We start from the raw sequence: 19465 nt of genomic DNA, 5'->3' as shown, positions 1-19465 counted from the left end.
TGATCAAGCAGTATCTGAATCTCGGTATATTCATAATATGAGCTGGCTTTGTAGGCACTTGTCAACACGAAAATTGCCCCGCCCCACAAAGCCGTCTGAACAGCTTTCCCTGTCATAATGTGCACAATAACATATTCCCCATGAGTATATGAAAACACCCCAACATCAGAACAAAACTTTTCAGGCAAATACTTTGTGGCACATCAATGATGATTTCGGCAACCTGCCAATACCACGGTTTGTCAAACGTAAACATGGTGGGAAGATTGTGCTTCATGGCAAGGTTACAAACCAAGTCTTATGTTGACATAATGCACGACTTATCCCCAGAATATAAATGATTATAGGCAAGAATTTGACTGACGACCGCTGGCTTTCCTGAGGCAAAATATGCATCATTCCCTGCCAATTGGGTGTTGCCTGAGGAAGCTGAAGAAGACTTATCACACAATATCGACCCTCTTGTCATAACTCAGAAACCGCATCGGGTCCTCGAATACTACCTCAGTGAATGCCTTGCTAACCGGTTCTCCAAGATTTTGTCTTATTTCTAGTGTTCAGCTCTGTGGCCTAATTATGCGGACTCGTCCGTTATTGGAGGGGGGGGGGGGGGTTATAGATGTATTGACGCCCATCCCATATAAAGTACATTTTCCGTCAATGGTGATAGTATTATGATCAACACTATCTGTCGCAGGGAGAACAGCTTGTGAACGAACTACTTCAATAATAGCATGACCAACTGCCTCAACAATGCGTCATGTGTCTTTTCCATAGAATAATCACATGACATCTGAACGGGAATCACAGGCCTCTAAAACAAATTGGTCAGTACGTACTCAGCCAAACTGCATGTGTCAAATTTATCTTACAACCACAGAGTATGCAGTCTTTATGACTTTCAAAACCTCCACTTGATAGCCTTGTGGTTCTCCTTTGTACAGAACTACAGCAATTACTTTGCTTTGCAACATAACTTTTAAAGTTTTTATGATGTGTTTACTGCTGAAGACATTTTTATGTACTTTAGTGCCAGCCTCAGTTACAAGATAATACTTACGCTTCACACTAGCTTCATTTATTCCCTTCACTCCCTTCCACTCAACATCACCTCACTTGTTTTTTGAAATCTCAATCTCCTACTTGCATATTAAACACAGATCTTGCCTGGATGTGTTTGCACTCATTATTTAACCATTTATGACAAAAGAGACAATAACATGTTTACTGCTCTGATTTGGAATTCTGCAATTAACACAGAGGGAGAATAATATAATGGCATTGTTGACACGCAGGTCTGATATGTTTGTATAATGGTGGTCTGTTTTTATGTTTGTTGTTTATGACGCGTGAGCTTCAATAACGGAATACATAGGGAATATAACGCTAGTCAATTGTTCCAAGGGTTTGTATCACTCGAGTGGCTTCTGTGATGACGTATCACACAAGAGGCGGAGCCTCGAGTGTGATGCGAAATAGCACAAGCCACGAGAGTGATACAAACTCTTGGAACAATTGACTAGTGTAATATTCCTTTTATTATATACAACTACTAACGAAAACAGTTAACAAATGTATTATTTAATTTAACAAAACTGACAAAACAATCACTAAAACGGTACGCCATAGTTTATTTAAGACGCGTATGAATACAGTTAATGTAAATTAACGTGTAAACATTCGAACCGGGGAAACACAGGTTTCAGACACGCTTACCTTAATGCCATCGTTAATCCAATTTTTATAACAATTAAGTTGACAACTTTAATCCGATGTTTATAACAAAAACGTTTAAACGATATGCACTTCCACTTCTATCTTCCATGTCTTTATCGAAACCTAGTTTAAACCACACTATTTTATTGTATTCCTATGTGACGTCATTAAATGAGTCGAAGTAGTCCGGCTAGTATGGTAATACGGAATTGGAAACAGCGAGTAGCGTAAAACGGAATTTTTTATTTCAACGATTGATACAACCTGTATTTTGTTTAAAGCATTAAACATGTATATAATAAAAGGTTATACTAGAGATAAATATTTAAAACAAAGCATGAAAATCTAATTATTATAAAATTGCACAAAAGAATAACACTTTTGAGTCAATAGTTATTCACTTGTGGTCATTGTATTAGCGGTCATTAGGGTGCCATGTTGGATTTCTCTGTTACGCAATATACTTACATATTTTTTTTATTATCTTAATGTGTTATTAGCCCCCCAAAATCTTAGTTTAGACACCAAACTAATGAAATTTGATTGGATACTCACTTAGTTATGATCATTAATAGGTTTTGGCGGCCATATTGGACGCGATCTTGAAAAAAACAACTTTCCGGTTGTCCAATTTTGGTAAACTTTTGATATATTATAAATGACATTCTATCCTACCAGGATCAGTTAAAATACCTTTTGTAGCAATTGTTTGGGAGTTGAGTGGTATTTTTTCATATATTGACCCGACTACGATGTATCTAGATAAACTATACTCATATTAATTTATTTTTGTTAAAATAAAATATATGTATTTTTTATTTTAATTTCAGCAAAGAGAAGACACCCACAGTTCTTTTGTTGCACAAAGATCTTAGTTTCAAATCGTTTGGGTATGACGCAGAAGACGATTTTGCAGATATTGCAACAGACCCTGACGAAAACATTAAAAACTGGCATTATTTCAGATATTTTAAAATGAAACTTTACGATGAAAACGTAAGAACTGAGTGAAGTATTACTTCACCTTTTTTTGCCAGTGATATAATATCCGTTTCACTATTTTATCTCATTAATATTCTTTTTAAATTTTATAATTGATAAAAACATGAAACCATAACCAATAGAAAAGCGTAAAAATAACCTATTAGTTTCAATTTTTAGAAAGATTCCCAAATACGTCCACAAAGTACAGTTACAGATCAGATTGGCCGCGAAATAAATGCAATGCACGTCTTTAGCGCATCAATCAAATACCTTAAAGATAAAATCATGGAGACAATAGGGGACAAGTGTCATATTAAAAATGAAAGTGATGTGTATTTCATATTGACCTGTCCTGCAATATGGTCTGAAAAAGCTAAACAGTTCATGCGATTGGCTGCTGAAAAGGTAATTAAAAAAATACATGTGTAAGCCTGAAATGATTTTCTAAATGTGGATGTGTCATTTTGGCAGAATGTTTTCTCGCTATAAGTTATACACATTAAACTATTAAGCGATATAAATGTACACTGAGTGTTACTATATTTTAGGCTGGTATAGCAAATGATCATTTACGCATTGGGCTTGAGCCAGAGTGTGCGGCCATCTATTTACACAATGTCACACTACCCGATCTGAGTGCTTCTGGAAACAAAATATTTTATATGAAGGAAGGAGACGCGTACATGATCGTTGACATGGGAGGTAACTATCAATCCAAGCAAAGCATAAATACTCAAGTTTCATACATCGTTTAAACCCATGGTATATATTTTGTTAAGCTTACAAAGTTCATTTTATTAAAGAAATTATTAATTTTTATTAATTTAATGCTGAAAAATGTAAATAATTGTTACATTTAAATTTTAATTAAATGAAATTAAAATTGACACAATCGTTGTAAACAAATCGTCAAAAGCGAACTTAGTTCACATGTTAATGTAATGTTTTATTTCATTGTATACATATAAGTGCATAGATGTTAACTGTACTTATTAGATTTGTGAAGAAATTGGTAAAACAAAATAATTGCAGGCGGCACTGTGGATATAGCGGCACACAAAATCAACCGGCACGGACGTTTTGAAGAGCTGATGATTCCAGATGGAGGGCCGTGGGGATCTATTTGTATAAATTACAAATTTGAACAAGCTTTAGCTGCACTTTCAGGCGGAGCAGCATTTGAAACATTCCGCAATGTGCATTTCAAAGACTATACAGATCTGATGAGAGATTTTGAGTTTACGAAAATTGCGTACAATCCTGAGAGAGGAACAGCGCGTTTGAAAATCCCAACATCTTTCGGTGATTGCCACAGTCTTGAAAATAATGAAACGTTAACCGAATCATTGGAGCAAGTAAAACACCAACTATTTGAGAAAGTTTTGCTAAAAAACAATATGTTCCGATTTCACAAAGAATCATTTGAACACTTATTTAATGAAACTATCGAACATATAATAGATAAAGTAAGCCATAGTTTGGAACAATGTGAGAAGTTCAAACGAACTAAAATTAAAGCCATATTTTGTGTGGGAGGTTTTTCTGATTGCAAACTTTTGCGAGATCGGTTTAAGACCGTTTTCGGTGATAGGGTAATTATCCCTAACGATGCAATAACATCTATCGTGAAAGGTGCCGTGATTTTTGGAAGGGATGAACAAATTATTGAATATAGAATTAGTAGATTTACATATGGGCTAGACTGGAGTGTAGATTTTGACAGCAAAGTCCATGATCCTAAAAGGAAAGAAGTTACTGAAAGCGGCGTTGTGTGTAAGGATTTCTTTCATACAATTGCCGAAAAAGATAAACAAATTCCAACAGACTATGCTACAATTAAGATAGAGTCTTTTGTCAAGACATCCACCCAGGACAGAATGGAGTTCCCATTCTACAGAACGGAAAAAGTCCCACCTCCACTGTACATCGATGACCCTGAGTGTTCTCTGATGGGCTCTATGATAGTGGGTTTGGATGATACAACCGGGGGACTCGACCGCTATGTGACATTGGAAGTTTACTTTGGGGCGTCTGAACTACGAGCAGAAGCCACTGACAATAAATGAAAGAAACATACAGTGGCTTTCAATTTAGATGAAAGTGAAACCTGAAAGTCCTCATGATGCAGTTGTTTTAGTTAGCTACTATTTGGATTGTGATACGAAACAGATTAGAGTGAATTGATTTCTTGATTATGAACTGGTTTCTGCAGATACTTAAAATAAATGATGATTGAGAATAATGCGAACATTAATAGCTTTGATACATTGCAAACAAAAAAATCAACGTGCCGATTGCAAAAGAATTGCAAGAAAAATGCCTTACATGTTGTTTTAATTTAAGTGTGCTCTCATTATGTTCTTACAATCTTGTTTTCAAAGATCGTTTTTAAAGATCGTTTTTAAAGATGGAAACTAAGACGTTTGCTGTCCACGGAAAAAAACGACATTATGTCTGTATTGTTATTATTTCGAAATATTGCTGCTATAATAAGTGTACGGCTTATCCGAGGTAAGCGCGTTTTTGAACAATAATCGTTTATATACATTGTTTATATCAGTTAATGGTGTTAATAATGCAAAAACACGTTTAAGGCGAGTCATATGGATCTAAGACAAACGGGCATTTTTTCATTAAAAATCATCAATAGTAGTTCTTATGAAGTATCATAATGAAAGCTTTTACGAATTATCAATCTCTATAGTACTCATTTTCTGTCAACTGTTTAAGTATGTAAAGAAAATGGTTTTCGAAATAAATTCAGTATTCGTTGAACGCTTTTGATTGCATTCGAAAATTTATTGACTGAGAAGCTTTGTCTTATCTGTACTGTTCAGAGTATATTTTAAATTTGACAGAAAGAAACTGTTAGTAAATATGGAAATGAAGAGCAAGGACACAGGCGAGATAAGATTTTTATGAACAGAACAGAAATTTTATTACGACTTGTACATAGTACATCGTCAGTCTTAACCATGTAATAATAAACATATAAAAGGTCATGTGAAAAGAAAGAGATTATACAGTCATAAAAGTTGTACATAGTATCTAACATAATACATGACAGTGGTGGGTAAACACAAAACAATGAAGACAATAAAAAATCGAATTTTTACAGAGTATATGTGCAACAGAGTGGCAAAGAGCTATTAGCATTTATGGAAAATAAAGTAACATCAACAAATGCTATGTGTATAATAATGATTAAATTATAATAGAAAGAAATAGCTCACTAAGTAAATTTGGCGCCAGATTTAACAATCAGACAGTAAATGGCAATTTGTTATCTTACATAATTATATTATGCACAAATATAATAAATGAATGAATACATTAGATATGTTACATAACATAACTACAATTATACAGTTTTGTATCCAGTTTGGATGAACGTTAATTTACACATCATGCGTAAATATAATTACACAAACAATTAAAATAAACTTATAAACAGATACAAATTCAAACCCGCGGAACATAAAATTCAGCTGGTGGTATTCGTATTAGGTATATTTTATTATATACATACAAGTACACAAAACAATGGAATAAACAAGCACACAATTAAATCCATTTAACATAACAATTTAGTTGGACATATTCGTATTCTGAACAACATTCAATATAGACTTCCTAATTAAAAGAGCTTCTTTAACAAAAACAGCTAGCTTAATAACTTCTTCTTTAGAACATGTTTTCATAAGGCTTAGAAATTTATATACTGATGGCCGCTTGAAATAATAAGTTTTTATGTATTTTTTCTGATATCGTTATAACAAGGGCAAATTAACATAAAATAGTATTCGTCTTCAATGTCAGGTGAGTTACAACAAGTACAATATCTATCTTCCCGAGCGATGCGATTATAACTAAACCTACCCGTTTGAATTCTTAATGGATGACTTGAAATTCTTAATCCACAAAAGTAGAATCTGAGACTTTTAGGTAAGACATCTAAATATTTTTCATATTCAAACGATATTTTAAATTCTCTGTACAATAATAAAACTGGACTTTCCAGTGTGTGCAACCAATCTTGTTTATAACAATCAATGACTCTGCATTTAAATTCACTGAGAAATGTCTTTTTGTTAACAAACTGGTGATTTTCAAACACGTATGCAAATCCATTATTATTAAGGAGATTTTTTACATTGGTTACCCAATTTCTCTTTCCACTAATACAGTCTTTAAGAGCCTCGTTATAAACTACACTTAATATAATATTATCACTGTCTTTAATTTTAAACCAATGTATAATTATTCTGATGTATGTGTGGATATACAGTGGATATCTGCCAAGTTCACCATACACTGCCGCAGGACAAGTATTGCTTCTCACTCTTAATAATCTTGTACAAAATTTGAGATAGATTCTTTCTTACTCTTTTGATTTCGTATATCTCCAAACTTCACAAGAACAGTTAAGTATTGGTGTTACAAATATGAATAGTCCCGCCATCATAGTTGATCTTTTTTCCTCGTTTCAAGTTTTTTTTGGAAATATTTGGGCTAGCTCAATGCACATTTATTTGTAGTTAGTATGTTGTTGCTTTTTTCTTGCAGAAACGTTTCGTTATTTAATAGCACAAGTATATTGTAATACTTTAGGAAAACATTGCGACCACACATGTTATGTAAAAAAAGAGGATTTTGTGTCATACGATTATCAGTTTCTGATGTAAAACAACTTGGGCAGATTTTGCCAATATGATATTGTTTTTGTGTTTTACTTATATTTTTATGTTGCTCATATCTTAATTGATAACATAAATCAGTTGATCAGATGCCCTTGGAATCGTTTTACAACATGATAATAACACTTATAACAATAAAATGTGCCTGTTTTAGGATACAATGTCGGGCCCACTTGAAGCTCAAGCTAACGCACTAATATAACGAACTGGATGGTAGTTAAAACGTCATGTGGGTAATACAGATGAAAGGAGTTACAAACTTCCCATTGATGAATATAATTATACACGAACGTTTAATGTTAACATTTGTATTCATATTTGTTATTTTTCTTGTTTGAAAATGATTCATACACTCTACGACAATCTTTTTTTCATGTTGCATACTGTAAACAAGTCTCTTCACTTTAAAAACTTCTAACCCTTTATAACATACTTTATTGTACAGCCATTTAATCATTTCCATAGACAAGTTCTTTATTGTATAATTTTTTCCATGGACTATGTCTTTATTGTATAATTTGTAAATCTATGACTTACAAGTCAACTTAAACAAACACAGCCATATAATCCCTAAGAACATAATGATTGAAGCACTATCCCTTCTTGATATTGTGTGAAAAATTTGTATAACTCTTCTACAATGTCCGAAAATTCTTGAAGGTGTGCATATCCACTCCCCAAATAAAATTGACATAAATATTCCATTTTGATACACATACTTCGCTTAAAAGTGCCTTTCAATGCTCATAGTATAAGGTCACATAATGATAAGCGAAGTATGCGATTGTCATCATACAAGGTAATTGCTCTTAACTTTGAATCGATTTTTTTAATCAATACACATAGAATTACCCTATTACAGTTTAAATCATAACAATAACCTGCTTCGGCCTTTTAGATGCAACATAGGTCGAATGGACTGTGCGACGATTTAAAAACACAAAACTTGAGGTTACAAAGTACAGTCATACAGTCAAACTAGAAATGAAATTTAAATTAGGTTGATTGTAGATATAACTATGAAGATCGTTTCAAAGAGTCCTTATCTTTCAAAATTGCCTGTTATATCCAATCATTTGTCTTGTTTTCCCACTCTGTTTGATCGGTTTTGTTGTTCGTGATTGTAAGACTTTTGTGCTGTTTTTATACAAATCAATTATTAAAATCATATTTATATACTAAAATCGTTTGTTTTTATTTTTGACTACAAAACCAATGTTTAGTCGAATAGTGGATACCGGCCATTACAATATAGCTTCTATAACGTATAATATTTTTTAACTAAGTTACATATTTCCAAAAGTATGAAAACTGTGAATAAATGCATTATATTATACATTTTTTTCATTTAAGACGTGTCGTTGTTGTTACGGCGCAAGGGATAAACGGATATGGACTGTTTGAAGAGATGTTTATTCCTAATGGTGATAGATAACTGTGCAACATGATTAGGAACTACACCTATCTTTAAAAGTGAAAGAAAAACACAGCTGATATTAATATATTGGCTTCTTTTTTGTCTGTTTTGCAAAGAGATTTGGTCCCAATAGTTCATGACTGTATACTTATAACAAAATGTATGCCATCAATAAAATGTTATGTATAATCAACCATTGTTTTGACACAAAATCATCGCACCTAATGTCTTTTACAGCAAAATACTAGTATTCTGAAATACATTATTTAAATGATTAAAACCATATTCAGTTTCTATCAGATTACTCTATTATAAAAATAACGTAGTATGAAAATATTCCGAAGATGCAAGCGTTCATGTAGTTTATTCAATTACTACATAGTTATTTAATGATTGAAACGTTAATTAGCTGTCCCAGTTTTGCAAAAAAATACTTCTGAATTATGACTGGAAAACGCTTCCCATGCGTACTCTTCAATTGAATCACTAACCGGTTGCCCGTTGTACATACGCTTAATTACATCGCATTTACATATATGTGCTTTAAAAATGCCTAGTTATTTGTTGATGACCGCCTGTTTTTGTAAAAAATGCCTTACTGCAAATAAACCATTTCGTCAGATATAAAAGGGCCCGTCAACCGCAATTGACAAAAGAAGACAAATTCTAAATTACCGTATTTTTTACAATAATTAGTTTACATTGATTAAAATATCACGACATGTATATTACATTACTTGGGGAAAAAATGGTTAATTCATATTTTCAGTATATTCTGTAATTTAGTTTACTGGGTACCAGGTAACTACCAGTTAACTATAAATAACGCAAGTAGATTGATGATCATCGTCATGTGGTAAACCCAGGAATGCAAAGTGTGGATGCGTAGTGAATTGTATATATTTCATATAAAAAATGATCAATCTACTTGCGTTATTTATAGTGCGTATATCGTTATGTCACATATTTTTGCGATGTACTTTCGATTTTACATCGCTAAATTTTATTACCAAATATACTGAAACTATGAACTTTTTTCAAGTAATGTGATATTCCAGTCGTGATATGTTAATCAATATAATCTAATAATTGTAAAAAAAAATTATACGGTATTTCAATCGCAGTTGAAATGGTCCCTTTAATGAATTGAGTGTCCGGTGTCGATCTACCTATCACTCTGGATCTGCAGACGATTTATTCCATATATCAGAGGAATCCGGAGATAGCCGACGCATCACGATTGTCTACCTATGAGCCCGGTATCAGGCAGACGAAAATAGTACTCGTCGTGTTCTGCTTTTCAACCCGGAAGTGATTAGAGGTATTGTTGTCAACTTCCCAGCGACGATGAAAACATAATTTTTTATCTGCATAGGAGGCTTCATCGGTGTTTAATAACATACATTTACGTATTGTACTATATGGTTGTTAAATTCGCATTTTGTACACAATGTAGTATTTTATGAAGGAATTTTGATATCACGAGAGGTAGTTTGTTAATATTTCCTCTAGCTACTTTCGATTTTAAATACTAAGGTAAATTTACCTCCACTTCAATAAAAAATTGTTACTAATGTGAGATCATATTAATTAGCAAGCGATGCATGTATTGCGGTGTCTTAAACCTTAGCTCATTTTAGTGAATGTCAATATACTTGACATGCAGAGTATTATTGTTTTAAACTCGTTTTCAGCTTGGGGGCCGTCCATAAAGTATGTCACGCTCCAGTTGGGGGTAGGGGTTGTAAGAAGTGTGACAGTTTGTAACATGGGGGAGGGGGTCTGGCCATGTGTGATGTCCCACATTTATTAAAAAAAATATTTCTAATTTGTTTATTATTTCTTTAGTAGAATTTAAAAATAATGTTCAAAAATTTGTGAAACATTTGAATTAGTTTTATGTCAAAATAAGACGAATTGCGTATCTACTGAATGTGGTGTTGGCATTTTTAATTGTCACCTTGGCTGTTCTAGTATTCAAGTCATTTTAATAATGTGAATGTTTTTTTAAGTAATTTTTTAATACGGTTTAATAGTGAATTGTGTTTTAGACTAAATTTGCAGTAGGTATTAATTTTTAGCTCGGCGTTTTCGAAAAAAAACACGAAGTATTGTCATAACCAGCTCGTCGTATCGTCCGCCGTCTGACGTCCGCCGTCCGCGTCGTGCTAAAACCTTAATATTGGCTCTAAAATCAAAGTGCTTCCACCTACAACTTTGAAACGTCATATGTAGATGCACCTTAATGAGTTCTACACGCCACACCCATTTTGGGGTCACTAGGTAAAGGTCACTGTGACCACTCACAAAAAAAATATTCTGACAAGCTTTCTTTTATTCAAAACTGCACCCGTAGCCGAGCGTGGCACCCGTTATGCGGTGCTCTTGTTAACAAAATATGTTCGAAAGTGTATGTTTGTGACGTACTTTGGGGGAAGGGGTCCAAGATTTTGTGACGGGGGGGGGGGGGGGGGGGGGGAAATGGTTAAACAAAGCGTGACAAACTTTATGGACGGCCCATTGACCATTGACCAAGATAAATTGATCAATTTAATTATAGTAAAATCATAGGCACTCGATGGCATTTTTTTTTATAGTTTTTTTAGTTACCCGTTGTTTATTACAATGCATACACATACTTAATCAATACAAATCTTCCGACAAAACGTCTTCTTACAAAAAGATAGTTCGACTATGTACATAGATATTTCCTGAAATTTCCTGTTTTAATCATTTTTGTCGGAGTGACGGGACATATATATAATATATATTGGAATTATACTAGAATGTGTGAGTTATTGTCCAAAGCTTTACTTACATGTATCTAACTGAAACTATAACAGAAGATTAATTTCCACGATCAATTACACACACTACCCACAGACATTCGGCATTAGTTACTACCCCTGTCCCCCAACTGCTACCTGCTCCCAAAACTCTCAAAATTGTCAATTCGTTATACAAAATAACACGACAAAAAGGGGTAGCAGCTGGGGTAGGAGGGTTGTAAGGAATGCCGAGTGCCTGTGACATTACCAGGCCGCTTCGCTTCAATAATTTTCAGGCGATTACGAAACTTAAAATATTTCAATTGTGTCAAATACTTCTCTGTAAATGATGTATGAAATGTGAAGACTGCTTGACAGAGCTTTCAATACCTACGATGCAGTATCTATAAAAGTAGGGATTAACGTTGTCGAATTATCTAATAGTTGTTGATCTTTGATAAGAACAATATTTATTTGCTTCATACATGACGATCATGTATGCATATCGTAAGTGTGTGACATGCTTAGATACTGATACAGTTTCGGTGAACAGATTGAACTTGATTTTTTTTGTTCTTCTCGATGTAATTGACATGACGCCTTATCTATGATCGCTCCGCCCACTTAATCACGTGGCTCAGCGGGAAGCAAACCTAGACAAGCTAACACCAAAATAGCTTCATTGCCTATATACTGCATGTAGATTAACGCGATATTCCGGATTATTTTTATGGACTTTTTGACACCATATGACACTTGTATAAGGGGTTTGTGTCATTTAGTTATTCTGCGAATGCAAAAAAAATATACGTTTATAAAGAACATCAGCTAATTATAACGGGTTTTTCGGTACATGAATAACGCTCTCAAACGCTTGCTTGCTGACCGAAATCGAACCTGTTATTACGTGTGATGTTGGTATTAGCAATAAATTAACACTTCTTCAACGGCATTTACCCATGTTATTTACGAAACATTTCCACTCGTGTATTTGACACGAAATAGCGCTTTAAACTGAGATTTCGGTGAAGTTTTACACGCTTTCTGACACCGATTGTACCAAAGTCCCACATGTTATTACGTATAAAAGTGATATTAATAATATTAAACATTGCTTATGGGACATTTATCAATCACTATAATTGAAAGTGCAAGACGGCACAATAGGTTTGGTCATAGTCATATATAAAGTAACGCTGCATGAAGGGGAATTCAGTAAAGCTACCTGTATCAGACGCTGGCGCAGGTACCGACTTCTCCCAAGTTCGGCATTTATTGGTCATATCAGTAATAATAAATCTTATTATGTGGCATTTATCGATTCTATTAAAATAGAAACATATAATCGTTTTCACTTGTTTCTGACACACACATAACTCGATTTATAACGGGGATTTCGTTAAGTTAAGCAAAGTTGGTACCAATCTTCTCTATTATTCCACAAGCACACGTGATATAATTCATACTTAATAATGCGTAGTTATTTCTAACATAACATTTTCAGGTTTTTTTTAAATAAATAAATGCTCCATAAGGGTGATCTCGGTAATTCTACACATTGAAGCTTCCACTTGCTCTTGTCAAGACCGCATTTCCGCGTTTGAAATGGTATATATTTAATTAATCTAACTTATGGATACCGAATGTCAGAGTTACATAAAACCTATTCACACCGTTTTTGCCTTATTTCATTTCCGCTTTTTTTTTCGAACAAATCAAACGAAACTCGTTACAAAAATGAGAACTAGGCATTCGATCTCAAAGGTGGATTAAAAGCGTTCATTGGTGACATCACATGTATGCACATGTGTAGATACCGTTATTAATATAATATATCACGTGTCACCTTCTAATAACATGTATAATGACAATAAAGTGCATTACTATCAGAGTAATAAAACACAGCACGAATTAGCCTTCATGCTGGGTTTTATTTCTCTATAAGTAATGCAGATGAACCTCGCTTCTGTATATTAATGACCTAGTAACTGATAAAACTATTTTTTTTTTAAACGTGAACTATTATGTGATAATCAGATCGATAACATAAACTATTTAAATCTGCTAGTATATCCGATAAAAATATATTATAATTGTCTTTGACAGTGTTGACGTTCAGTTGTTGGTGGTGACGACCGCATGATTTATACATCTCTTACACTTCTCAAGATTTCTTTTCGGCTTTGGAAACGATATAAATTAAATGTCACCAACTAATCTTTCAGGATATCGATTGTCCGAATTACATAGTCCCCATCGACACCGTTCAAGCATTTTTAATCTACTTTTGTTAAAGAGGAAAACAAACGCGCTAAAGTAAAAATGAACCTATACATAGCTTGTCTAGAAAATGGCGGACAGTTCGTTGCTAACTAACTCGCCAGATTAATCGATCGCTGATTGGTAGATCAGTTCTTAGATAAGAACTTGATTGACAGGCGGCGTCATGTCAATTGTATATGACTAAACTGTTCGTATGTACTGTACTAATATTATTAATTTTAATGTTTTCTTCTTTGAAAATTTAAGATCATAAATCTGTTGTGATCTGGTGCTTGTCAGGTATTAACATTAAAAAAATGCATATACATTTGGTTCGGTGTACAGCGTTTTTCCATTATATGAATTTGTTACCAGAAAACAGTACTATTCCCAATCCGATTTTTTCGAAATTATTTCCCCATTAGACGAAAACAAAAGCCCAAAATAAGAGAAGAAAATAAGTTAAGGAATCTTTCGATTGTTAAATGAGTTATATGTAATATTTGCCCCATTCCCAAATGGTGAAAAGGCTTTGTATTAAATGCAGAAAAAGAGTCTTAGTTGATAAGTCAAGTTTGATGGAGATGCTAATCTTAGATCTGTCGCCAGTCGGTAAAAGGTAAAAATTCCATTATCTTTAAGTCCCCGCCACCTGTTCACCAAAGTTGACCAATAATTGTGTTTTGCTGTTTTCGAAACAGGTGTGTCTGTGAACTTTGTTGAAACAGGCCATTTTTGAACGAATCATGTAAAGTTAATGTGTTTTACAGTGCATGATGGCTGCAACATGGGAGGACAAACTGGTGGTTGCAGCCATAGATTTTGGGACTGCATTTACTGGATGTGCCATATCATATAAAGCCGATTATCAGACATCAAAAGAAAAGATAATCACCTTGAACTGGATGTCAGGAAATGCCCAAAGGTAACTGCATGTGAAAATATATGTCAGGAAATGCCCAAAGGTAACTGCATGTGACAATATATATTTGTATAAAGTGTTTGTTTTAAAGCCCCATAAACACTCAAAATCAAAGAAGATTTCGTAAAATAATGTTACCCATAAAATCAGTGTTCCTTATAGCAAGAGGCAAAATTTCATCGTTGGATGTGGTATGAGAGCATAGATTCAACGAGATACATAATACTCGTTTTTTGTGGGGCAATATATTCCATGTCAATTTCCCGCATCGATATCTTCGGACAGCGTCGGAAGCGCGACGTAGTTCTCATGAGTTGCCCGAAGCCAAGCTCGCGTTTGCTCGTAAATGTTCGGATATCGTCGCGGGAAATTCACATTTCTTTGATTTTGAGTGTTTTTGGGACTTTAACTGTTCGTAGTAAATGCAGCCTGCAAACCTTCAGGAAAATATGCAATTAAAAAGTTAAATCCAAGGGATTTATGATATATAAACAGAGATTACATCAAGTAAATCCCCAATAAAGCACGTTTGAAACTAACGGAATTCTACGAAAACTATAGAAGTCACACTCAACAAAATGGAAACTTGGAAAAGAATTGATTCATCGTTATTAAGCCTTGTATATATCGTTTCGTAGCGACAAATGACTCGATTACGGCTAACGACAATTGCTTAAGTTCGTTCTCCTTGAGGTAATCAAGATAAGAAAACACGGTAGAGCTAGATATCGTTTCTTTTTATAATCGAAAACATTGGCGGACGATATCCACTTATTTCAGCACCCAGAAAACACCTACCGTCCTCCTACTTAAGCCTGACGGGGGATTTGAGGCATTTGGATATGAAGCGGAAAATAGGTTTTCGGAACTTGCAGACGACGAAGATGTCAACGAGAATGAATGGCATTTTTTCAAACATTTCAAGATGACTCTGCATAATGAAAGCGTAAGTTAATATTTATTTATTCATATTAACTGCCAGAAAAACCTGTTTGGGAAAAATTATAGTTGCGCTAAAAATGTATAATTTATACAAAATGGAAGAAACACATGGCGTAAGATCATTAAAAATGTTAACATGTATAAATGGAAAGAAATTTCATTTAGAAATTCCGGGTACGGAAAGTATACTAACACGTACCAAGCCATTTTAAACTGTATCCGAGTTTTATTCCCGCCCGAATTCCGATGTCGTAAAACGCGTTACGGAATACGAAACAAAATTCTCTTCTAACAAAACCTGCATCAACATGCTTTTTTGAGTGGCGGCTTCGATTATGTAGAGGCTATTTAACAGAATATTGACATAAATATGAACACAATTAATTTGGAAAATTAGCCGACAACGACCAATTAAGCGTTAGAATTCCCGGGTGCCTTTAAGAGTATTTTCCGTACCCGGGGTACATTAAAGTATACTTAAGAGTACCCGGGATGCATTTAAGTAGTACCCGAGCCGACAATGACCAATCGAGCATTATTAACTAAAACATAAATAAAAACGGTTTAAAAAAGATTTTTTACAACGATTTTTGAAAATAAATTTCGTTATCAATTAACTGATAATTTGGCTGATACTTGTGTTGACAAAAGATGAAAGATTCATTGTACACACAATGGTAATCTTATGTTTAATAAGGCCTTCGCACATCATTATCATACCTATATATACATTCTATATAACAATAAATGTACATGTATACGACATCACAACAATGTAATATTATCGCATATTCAAAACCCATGTACACTATTAACGTCTTTGCTTTAGTTTAATTTATTTAACACAAGTTGCAAAAACAGGCAAAGTAAATATTTTTATATCCCGCGTGAAATTTATTTAACAATTCTTAAACATTTTAATTATGTTGATAACGTCAAAAAGCCTGGCAGCTGAAACAAACGATCATGATTAAACCTTTCAATGGGCCTTTTTACGTTTGGTTAAATTGACAAAATTGAGAAAAGTTGTGTCAGAATCGCAAGTTTTCGTTTTAGTTATGATATTTGCGAGGAAACAGTAATTTTGAACATTTACAATGCTCTTATATACCAATTATATGCACCTTTTGACGATTTAAAAACCTGAAAATTATAAAGCGTTTCAACGCGAAACGATTGAATAAGTTGGAGAGTTCTGTTGTTGTCGCTATTATATTTTGTGAAACTACGAGGATTACTTATATAGAGTATAAAATACATTTGTCATTGTATCTGAAATGATGGCCGAGTGGTCTAGGTCGTAGACATTTTACTCCAGGACTCCAGGGGTCAGTGGTTCGAGCCCTACAGAGGTTTACTTTTTGTCTTTTTTCTTTTTTTCTTGATTTTTTACTGGAGCTTTTAAGATCCAATATTTACTCAGCCTCAAGACCTCAGAGATATTGGTCCTTCTATATCTATATGACCGGTTTCAGTCTGTAAAGTGTGATAGACAAACCTAAGAGTATATGGACCGCAATCGGGAATCCTCGGACAATTCCGCCATAACGGCGATCGTCTCTCGGCAATCGGGAATCCTCGGACAATTCCGCAATAACGGCGATCGTCTGTGGTGTAGTCCACTGTCCGAAGCGTTCAGGTTGTATGGACCGGTCACTGATTTTTGTATATGGACCGTTCGGGGTTACACACCACTAAATTGGCACTGTGTTGAAGCGTTTTATTGAACAGCATTGACACTATTTCAAGTTTAACAAGAGGAAAAAAACAATTTAAGGGGTGTTGCTGCAGTTTTGATGATTTTTTTCCATCTAATAACTTTTGCTCAAAATTTTTATTCAAGTACTACATACAAATACTAAATGAAAAATGCAATAAAAACATAGGGTCACCGGCTTTGTTTGGATTTTATTCACCATTATATAATATGTACTTTTTCATTAAAACTGGAAATTCTCTCATTGCATAATAATGATTAATAACCAATGAAATTGGAAACATGTAGAGATTATATAAGCTAATATATATCATATACCATTCAAGTAAACCACAAACAACCAAAAAAATGGAGAACACAAGTTAAATTTTAAGAAATTTAATTTTTATAATTTTTATGTCACCCAAAAAACGTCATTTTTTTACTATTTTTACCACAAAAATGGAATTTAAAAAAGTTCTTTCTAATAACTTTTTGCGAAACTTCTCAAATATGTTCATCTATGTATTGTTATCATGATACAAAAATAAAAAAAGGGGGTCACCGCACTTTTAACAGAGATTTTTTGTTTTAACTATCCCTACCGTCTACGTCAAATTTTATAAAAATACATCAATTAGGCAAAACCCAAGTACAGGTACATAGATTGTAAGAAATATGCATAAACATTAGAAATTGTTTTGAATCTTAACTGGGATCACAACAGCTTACCAAAAGACATAAATAAAAAACAATATTTAATCACAAACATAATACCATACAGTATCAAACTCGACCTTAATCATTAATAACTTACATGTACTTGTTCACAGATTTCGGCTTGTTTTGAAGTTTGTGATTAAATGCTTTAAATTGATAAATTTAAACGACATGACTAAAAAGCTCCAGTATAAAACAAGAATGAAATTAAAGAAATAAAAAAGAAGTAAAAAAAGTAAAACCCCACCTGGGATCGAACCACTGACAATAGAATAATAAACCAATTCGGTCATTTCTGATGATACTGATAACAAAATTATTGAGTTGTGATAATAGCACCATCGGTGTTGCTATAAATATATTCTCCGTTAAATAAACTGCCGCAACACCCCTTAATTTAGAATAAACGCTTACCTCAATACCAACGTTAATCCCATGTTTATAACAATAAAGTCGAAACGATATTCACTTCCATTTTCTATTCTTCCATCCCTTTATTCTATCGAAACTTATGTAAAAGCACACTATTTTATTGTTTTACTATCGAAGTTTACATCATGTATGATAAACACACAATCCGAAATATGTTTTGCATTCGTTCGATGCCTTAAGCAAATATTTAACTGTTAAAAAACACCACGTCCGACATCTCTTTAACATCCAGAGAATTTGGCTCCAACTGGAATGTTTCGTCAGAGAAACTACGTCACACGATATACGTCATCGTTTGCGCATTCAGTTGCTTGAAAAATAAAATTACGGAAAGCCGGTACAACACTGTACAATGATACGGGGGACACTCTTCGGTGTAATATAAGAAATAGTAAACTCCACTTTTTCCCAATGACATTATAGTGACCAGCCAGGCAGCCACAAACTGTATATGGACCTCAGCCTACGGCTTCGGTCCATATACGGTTTGTGGCTGCCTGGCTGGTCACTATAATACCATAACGACCTCAGTGGGGTTTACTATTTCTTAATTAAAATAGATTTGATAGGATATGTCATACAATTATCTTCACTAGTCATTTTTAGCATAAGGGTACTTAATGGAAGTCGAATATCAACATCAGAAGACCAGAAATACTGGAGTTGCTTCCCTTTGTCTTTTTTACACGCATATTGCATATTATTCTGGATTAATATATTTTCATTCAATATCCATCAATAATGCAAACTTTGTCAGTGACCATAAGATTATAAATGACGTCAAATTAAATCAAGCTTTGACAAAAACAACATAGTGATTACCATTTGTTACAAAAATTGTAATAAATTAAACTCGTGATGAACTAGTCTGAATTCATTTTTTATGTATTGGATTGATATATATATTGA

At 33.7% G+C, this 19465-nt stretch overlaps 1 protein-coding gene across 7 annotated transcripts in view; it reads left to right on the top strand.

Annotated features, from left to right (window-relative positions):
- LOC127876821 (heat shock 70 kDa protein 12A-like) overlaps positions 1-19465 on the top strand; it is a 32839-nt gene that overhangs the window by 8192 nt on the left and 5182 nt on the right. The window contains exons 2-5 of one of the 7 annotated variants that reach the window (XM_052422299.1): positions 2547-2712; positions 2878-3105; positions 3249-3402; positions 3733-5475. In XM_052422299.1, coding sequence (XP_052278259.1) covers positions 2547-2712; positions 2878-3105; positions 3249-3402; positions 3733-4766 — 1582 coding nt within the window. In that variant the 3' untranslated portion in view covers positions 4767-5475. Of the gene's footprint in view, positions 1-2546; positions 2713-2877; positions 3106-3248; positions 3403-3732; positions 5476-9983; positions 10351-14614; positions 14770-15546; positions 15713-19465 lie in introns of those variants that run through there. The other 6 variants (XM_052422293.1, XM_052422297.1, XM_052422298.1 and 3 more) reach the window with 6 other exon arrangements.

Source organism: Dreissena polymorpha, chromosome 4 (assembly GCF_020536995.1).
Source record: "Dreissena polymorpha isolate Duluth1 chromosome 4, UMN_Dpol_1.0, whole genome shotgun sequence".
Taxonomy (NCBI): Eukaryota; Metazoa; Mollusca; class Bivalvia; order Myida; family Dreissenidae; genus Dreissena; species Dreissena polymorpha.
This window is presented reverse-complemented; position numbering and strand designations above follow the sequence as displayed.